The 7,812-nt window shown below is 38.6% G+C and overlaps 1 protein-coding gene across 4 annotated transcripts in view; it reads left to right on the forward strand.

The window, feature by feature from the left end:
• Window positions 1-7,450, forward strand: part of LOC114535207 — a 28,042-nt gene extending 20,592 nt beyond the window's left edge. For all 4 annotated transcript variants that reach the window (XM_028556587.1, XM_028556586.1, XM_028556589.1 and 1 more), the window contains exons 9-13: window positions 450-1,705; window positions 2,189-3,884; window positions 4,842-4,919; window positions 5,442-5,674; window positions 6,673-7,450. In XM_028556587.1, coding sequence (XP_028412388.1) covers window positions 450-1,375 — 926 coding nt within the window. In that variant the 3' untranslated portion in view covers window positions 1,376-1,705; window positions 2,189-3,884; window positions 4,842-4,919; window positions 5,442-5,674; window positions 6,673-7,450. The remainder of the gene's footprint in view (window positions 1-449; window positions 1,706-2,188; window positions 3,885-4,841; window positions 4,920-5,441; window positions 5,675-6,672) is intronic.
• Window positions 7,451-7,812: the final 362 nt, after the last annotated feature.

The raw sequence follows: 7,812 nt of genomic DNA on the forward strand, positions 1-7,812 counted from the left end.
TTATCTGATTATATTATTTGTTGTCTGATTATATTATATTATATTATTATGAGGTCTTTTATGTTACGTAAGTACTTAATAGTGTCATGTGATGTTCGCTTCGGTCTTGACCCCTCTCCCCAATTGACCCCTAATTGTCCCCATTTATTCTAACTTGGCGCCGCCACAACTGGCTATATGCAATCGTTTATGGCCGGAGGCAACGTGCAGTGGCACAATTGGAGGGTCGGTACGTACCTATATGAACAAGCTTTGCTATTGGTTGATGATAACAATAAAACACAATGAACTATAAAAAATTGATTTGTAAAAGAACGAATCATAAACACTCTTCACTAAAGCCAATCATAAAACTCGTTCATATTAGGTAGATATTTACCGCAACTGGATAGATCATAATTGCATGTTTGGTCGTAAATACAAATTGTTCGTTCTTTCCTTTTGTATAGAACGGCAGCGAGGAATGAAGAAAAGCAATTCCAATTATAACAACGATTTCACGCGTGAGGATACACAAGAAAACAGATATTCAGGAACTGAGCTTGATCGATCAAACAGTCCTAAAGCAAAGGAGAAATTTACATTTGACAAACCAGCCAGTGACCATCCAATGTATTCGACTTCATCACATGCACCGGAAAAGCTGTGTGGAAACGACAAAACGGAAAATGTAGATTATGCTTCATCCGAGAAAACATTCAAAAAGGTGTCGATGGAATCGGAAAGTAGTAAAATTCACGGTATAACATCTGACAGAATCCATCAACCCAATATAAAAGAGGAAAACATTTCGCCAGTGTCGCCATATTGTAAGACCTCGTACGGAAATACTGACAAATCTGCGAGACCATTGCCGAATGACTTAAAAAAGATTGACTCAACTGTTCCGCTATCCAGTATTTCAGATGATGCGAGTCAAGTTATTTTAGCGCCTGAATTGCATTCGAATAAGGTTAAAAGTAATGCCGATTTTGATGTTTCCAACGAAGTAAAGGTATTACATCCAGAGATCAATGTTGGTGGAAATGCTTTGACAGAACCTCAACTTGTTAGAAATGATGATGATAATACATCTCTGTCTCAGCGTTTTATACGTACGAAGAAAAATGAGATAAACGCAACTACTTTTCACCAGGAAATATTTCCAAACCAACAGGTCAAAGTCGATAGTCTTGCTTCTTCCACATCACTCGTCAACGCTTCTCGAAAGTCAAACGAAGCAAACTTGAAGCACGGGGGTTTATTCTCGCCTCTGTTGTGCCGAATGGTAACGCAGACGATCTCGATGGAGAGGATCCCAACCAGAAGAAAGAAGAAAATAATATCATTCCGATTTTGCCCGATCCTATCATACGCGACCAGAAAAATGAAGTAAATGTTTTTATCGACTATCGAAATAAAAGACCTGTTTCAATCGAGTATTCCGACGAAGATATCTCATTTCTCACAACTTTGGGAAGCTCCGCACGAGCATCGAGAAAGTTCAAAAGAAATAGCAGTGAGGAGAGTAGAATAAAAACAATAAAAAACCGTCCGTCATATGCTGCATTAGAAACGGAAAGTGTTGTTTCGACAAAACAGACGATGAAGAACTCTGAAGAAGTTTGCCGTTCCAGACTGAGCCGTAAAGATAAACACGAAAGTGATCTTCAGAATAACAGATTGAAAAATCTGATTCAAAAAGACAAATGTCAGTTGGTTCCTGGTGAGTATTTTAGGTTTCGTTTTAGCTCATATTTCTAAGTTTCGACTAAATCTATTATCATTCTTCTCCTGACGACAGTTTAGTCAAAACGTAGAAATTACAAAATTTTACTTTTACGGAGTTTCTATTGTTTTATGTTATATCAAATTGCTCAATGCATGGTTCCCGTAATCTTAAGTCTCTTCTGAAATATCAAAAATAGAAAAATTCATTGGTAAGGAAACTGCAATACATCATGTATCAAAGTTTAGTTTTTTCCTATTGTACCCCATATGGGATAACCGCCTGGATAAAAAAATTACAGAATAGAGCAGTAGAATTTTACACAACTAACATTGAGAATGCAAGGGGAATTTGGTCTAACCTGTCTTACTTGCTATTTTTTCGGAGAAGTGCCACTCTCCACTTAGCCTAAACAAGCCTAAATAATATAAAAATAGTGATTGGCCTGTTGTGAATTTGCTTTTTTATTTTCACCCATAGTGTCGAATAATCACAAACTTTCTCCGGAACCATATCGTCGTGACAATACGATTGTTTATACTGACGCGAGAACTAGCTTTGGGAGTGATACGGACAGCATCTCCCGCGATAGCACGATATCATCCAGCGGTTCGGACATGACTGTGATACTCCAAGAAGACATTGATATATCCGTTGACGATTTGAGACAACTTAAAGAAAGCGGCTCAAAGATTGGAATCGACATCGCGCCGATCGTTGTCGAAACGGGTGACGATCTGTTGGAGGGGTGCACTGATATTTCGACCGAAATGCCGCCAGCTATGGAATTGTCAAAAACTTTGAAAAATTATCAGAAATCAATCCCAGCCGAAAAAGGTAATTCAAGTACCCAATCAATTCCAACAAAGGAGGCAGTTAACCTGAGAGAAAAATCGCCCTCCATAGTACACAGTGATAAAAGTAACTTTACGAAACGCTCGATTGATTTTAAAAACGGCGAAAGGTTATCCAGTCACTATTCAACGCCATCCAATTCTAATGTATCCTCTGCGTCCTCGTCCGTAGCTTCGTCGCGTGCAAGCAGCAAAACAACCGTAAATGAAGGTTCTGAGGGCAAGAACTCCTCGAAATCAGGCGAAGGTGGGAAAGGCTTCCTCTCCAGATTGAAAAGCTTTCGGAGTAGCTTCCGGGCTAAAAAGTCGGATCAGAATTCTTTCGATAAGAAAGGTAAACATAATAAAAATTCCCAAGGGAAAAGTAAGGAAAGCAACACTATCTGTAACGAAAGCAAAGGTACGTCCCGACAATTGCCGACCAATACCGATAATAACTCGAATATATTATTTAAACATCGGAAGAGAACAAAGTCGGAAACCAGAATTGTGAATACTAAGAGCAGTGAAGCTCTTTCACGAAGATCGTACGACGCATTCCGGCATCCCAGCAATAGTCTCCGTGACGTAGTTGGAGCAAAATCGCTGTCGTCAGACCATTTAAACAGATATCGTATAAGCAATGCTCCGAACTTCGACGAAATAAATGCGAAAAGTTTGGAGGTGCTTGTGGAAACTTGTATCTAATTTCTGCGAGAAAGTTCAGAAAGTTCTCATGTTTAACCCTAAATCACCTGAACGTCCTTTATCTACGTGCTAATATAAGCTGTAGAAAAAACTGGACTTCCGATGACAACAACAGCAGGAGCAATTTGAAATATCATCTTTTCTAAACCTTCGTGGGCATGTGGAGTTTCCAACATATACATACGTGATGCTTCGAGCGTACGTTTCTATATATATAATGTTAAAAAGCAACTGGTGACTTGTGACAGCAACGGCTTAGACAGATTAGTACGTATGGTATTACTGCCATGCCTTTCAAGGCTTTCACAGACTTTTAAGCTGGCCTGTTATTAAGTTGCGAAACTTGTTTATTTCAAACATATCGCTGAAATTCGTGACAATAACTCCGGAATGTCTATAATGGTAACGAAAACAACAAAATATCGACTTCCATTTTGTAAACATTCCATCCATATAGTGTAGTTTTAGAGATCAGTGAATTAAATAAATGACGTTATTACCCCGTGTGGTTAATATTTAATTAGGTTAACTTTTAGCAATCACGGATATGTCGGACAATAACAATAACTAAAAACCAAAGAATCGACGTTTTCTTGAACTTTCAAATTAAAGACCGCGATTAGATCGTTTTTGAAGTAAGTCAAGTATACTTTTGATCGTTTTTGGCCTTTGAATTTCATAAGAATAATATATAATATATGCCTGAGATACGGTTAATTAGTTACCGATATTTGAAGTTCGATGCATAAAATTTATCTAATGTGTATGTAATTTGAAGCACGAAGTCCTGCTTACTTCAAGAAAGTTTAAATTGTGTAAAGAAATAACTTTTCACGTCGTTTTGCTTTTAACAACACCCGTATTAACGCAAGACTGCATGGGTTCACTGGTACATAGCAGGTATGGCTTTTTTGTGGCTTTTGAGCACTTGATGATACTGGTACAGTTAAAAGAAGACTTATGGAGATCAATTTCACCAGGGAAACTGAACAACATTAAATCAACGGGGGAGGGGGGGGGGGGATTTGCAACGAAATTCCTTAAATTGATAAGAAGACGATTGAAGTTTAAGATGAACACGCTTATCCCAGGATACTTTAGACCCCACCACTGTAGGGCCGTAATCCAAATTCAGTTGTATCAAGTTGTATCAAGTAAATCGTTCATACTGTATCATACACGTGTTTTCAAAAATCCGTTCTTGAAACTAAAAATTCGAGAGTAGACATCGTACATAAAAAACGAATGTTTAAGCGTTGTAATCGTTTTACTTGCATTTTCCAAAAATGGCACACGTTATATACGGTATAGTAACAGTCCTTTTCGTGTCCAGTCGAACTTGGGTTTTGTCAGGTTGGTCCATAATAATTTAGCATTTTTATCATCCAATTTTACTCATCGGGTCAAAGTTCTGTGTGGCGATGATAATTAACATACCTGGACCGAATTACCATATTCTAGCAAAGTGAAAAGTTGCCGTATGCCATTCTGGCAGAAATTTGGTCACAAGATAGCGTTAAGATGTAGGGGTAAGGTTCACTAAACACAATTCTCATATTTCACGGCATTCTTACTATTTTTCTGTTGTACAGGGATGATGCACAGTGTTGCGATCGTTTTCTTGGTGTTTGTGCAGGGAATATGTTTATCGTTGGCATATGATCCTCGAGGTAATTTGTTCTATAGAGTTGTCAAAAGAGAACTGTTTTAAGATCCAGTGCAGAGGAAATATTCGTATTCGAAACAGAATTTATTCAGTGCATAAGATTGAGCTGTTTTATAAGTGAAAGGACTTGCAGCATGAGGTTTCAAATGTCCATAAAAATCGCGCCAGAAGTGCCTGCATATACGGCCGTGCACCTTTTGCTTAAAAAATAGATAAAACGGGCAAAATATCCGATTCACCAACTTGATATAAAATATGGTAGTATCTTTAACTTTACGAGCTAGGTTGCGCTGCCTGTGAAACATCCCTGTTATAAAATCTCGCCGTAAAATACTTATTTTTTCCCAATGTTTTTTTGATTTGGTTAGTTTCAGGGTGCATGTATGTGTGGAACCCTTTCCGACTGAGGCAGTGAGCTACTAGGTTAAAACGGTTCGAATACGTAATATTTCGGAACTCATGCACAACGTTCGTCTGCATATCAGATGATGAATATCACGTAATTGTTTAACTTGATTTCCACTAGATCTTGCCGGATTCCTAAACCCCGTGGCTCCCCCTGCTCCGGCGGAGGCAGAGATGTACTGCCCCGGTCTTTGCAATCCGATCTGCTCTCCTGGTTGCACCAGAAGTTGCTGCTTCAACGCCCCGAGATCGTCACCGCACTGGGAAAATATGCCACAGCCTAACCAGAACTATTATGGTATGCGAATGTCAGGACGAAGATCGAAAATCCCAGACCCTACCAAAGAACCAACGGTGAGCAAAAATCAGAGAACGTGGTTTAATAAAAAATATTTATGTACAACCTAATTGAAACTAAAAAATATTTCCTATCACATTCAGAGATATTTTTTACGTTTGCGAAAGGAAATTTTTGTTGCAAAAATGTTTTCCGATTGGAACAAAATGCATAATCGAATTGGCGACTTCAGACGCCATATTTTTATAATCTGTAACCATTACCAAATTTCTCTTCAGTCTACCCGCTTTAGGAAACGTAATGAAACATATATAGTTCGCATGGACACATTGACCTTGTTTTATGGCCTGTGAAAAGTCAATAATTGTTGTCTAGACCGGGGACGTTATATTGTTTTAATTCGCGCGTTTCACATGCATATATAAAGACAAAGGGCGCGATATAAAATGGTGTTTACCTCGATTTAGAATATCTAACTCTCGCTCCATCCGGCTAACTCGAAGAGACATGTCGCAGCTCTCGGAAGCTTTCGTCCAATTGGATAATGCTTTTCTATGCTTTCTAAAGAACGAGGCTATGCTATTGGTTGAAACAGAAATGTATTGTAAAGTTCAACCAATGAAAATCATTCTTGCCAGGAGCTGCGACACCACCCAACTCGAATATACCAACATGATCTGCTTAAGAAAAACCCTTAAATTCTGAAAAATGTTCATGCACTTGCGTCATCTTCCACGTCGTTCCTCTACTTCCCGTTCATTCAACAGTTCTTGTTATATAGCTAAAGAGAAATGCGCATAGTCTCTAGTAACTCGTCTCAATTATTCAAAATGGTCTCAAGAGGAACCATACAAATGATGATGTTGTTTATTCTAATGAAGTTAGTCGGGGGAAACCTCGTACCCAGGGTCTTTTCTCTTTGCTCACTCTGGAGGACGAGGTTGAGTCGGATGCTGGTTTTACTCCCTCTAAAATTGCCCCGTTGTCGGGATAACCTGGATTATTATTGGTAATTTTACACGTATATTTTGACTGGATTTTTGTCTTTTAATAGCAAAGTGTCTATGGTTGTGAAAGCAAGCAGTTAACGATAAAATGCAAAAACAGATCTAACAAGCTTTTCATAACAAACTCTTTCTACGGGCGAGACGACACGAAAATATGCAGGCATCCTGTTCTTCCTTATGAAGCTTACTGTCGTGGTCAGGAAGATCTCATCCACGAGAAGGTGCAGAATTTGTGTAATGGCGAAAATGAATGTAGGGTTGCCGTCAAAGATGGCCTTTTGCTACGCGAGGGTACAGTCTTGTGCCCAAGAGTTTATAAATACCTTAAAGTTGATTACATCTGCACTCAACATCCAGATATTTACGAATAGAAATATTAAAAAGTTAATGACAAAGTGCATAATTAACAGGACAACGGGAATCGTCATTTTTATATGTTTACAACGCATGGATCTCTATGTAAGATTTCACGGATTCGTTCGAAGTGGCAAAAATGGATAAATGCATAAAGAAAATTTTCAAACGTGCTCAATCATTCAAACTAGTATATATTCCTCAATTCTATTGACTGATTGACACGTGTTTCACCACTGGCACTGCATGCAATGCTATAATGCATCGCCTGAAGGTTGTGTGGCGTTTAATTTTAATAGGTATTTTTTGGCGTTGAAGCACTCGTTAGGGACATACTCCCATAAAGGAAACTTTAGAGTTAATATGATTAATGGATAATACACTTGCCGAGAATTAGGGAGAATTGTAAATTTCGCGCGGTTTTAGAAATTGTTGCACAAGATGACTGAGATTAAAGATGGAATAAGCCAAGCTGCCTTAAGATGATATCTTAAAAATATCAGCTAAGCGGATTTGACTCAACTTTTTGACTCAAGAATCCCTTAGTCCTCGATGTTGTAGATCATTAGATGCTTTCACCAGAAAGCAAAGTAAAATTAAACCACAGTAGGGGCCTATACTGCCTGCAACAACAATAGGAGGTGGTTTTCACTATCACCGTGCACTTCATGAAGCTTACAAGGTCCAAAAAAAAAGGCTTGAGGGCAAGCGATTGCTTCAAAGAAAACATGGAGTGCAGGAGTGGTACTACATAGTGAACTTCTCAGATACTGCGTATAGTATATTCAAAAGTATCATAGTCCTTCAGCTCGTGTGGGAAGGGGTGGCAGTTG

The sequence above is a fragment of the Dendronephthya gigantea genome, unplaced genomic scaffold, assembly GCF_004324835.1.
Source record: "Dendronephthya gigantea isolate DGI-Jeju-01 unplaced genomic scaffold, DenGig_1.0 000113F, whole genome shotgun sequence".
NCBI classification, from domain to species: Eukaryota; Metazoa; Cnidaria; class Anthozoa; order Malacalcyonacea; family Nephtheidae; genus Dendronephthya; species Dendronephthya gigantea.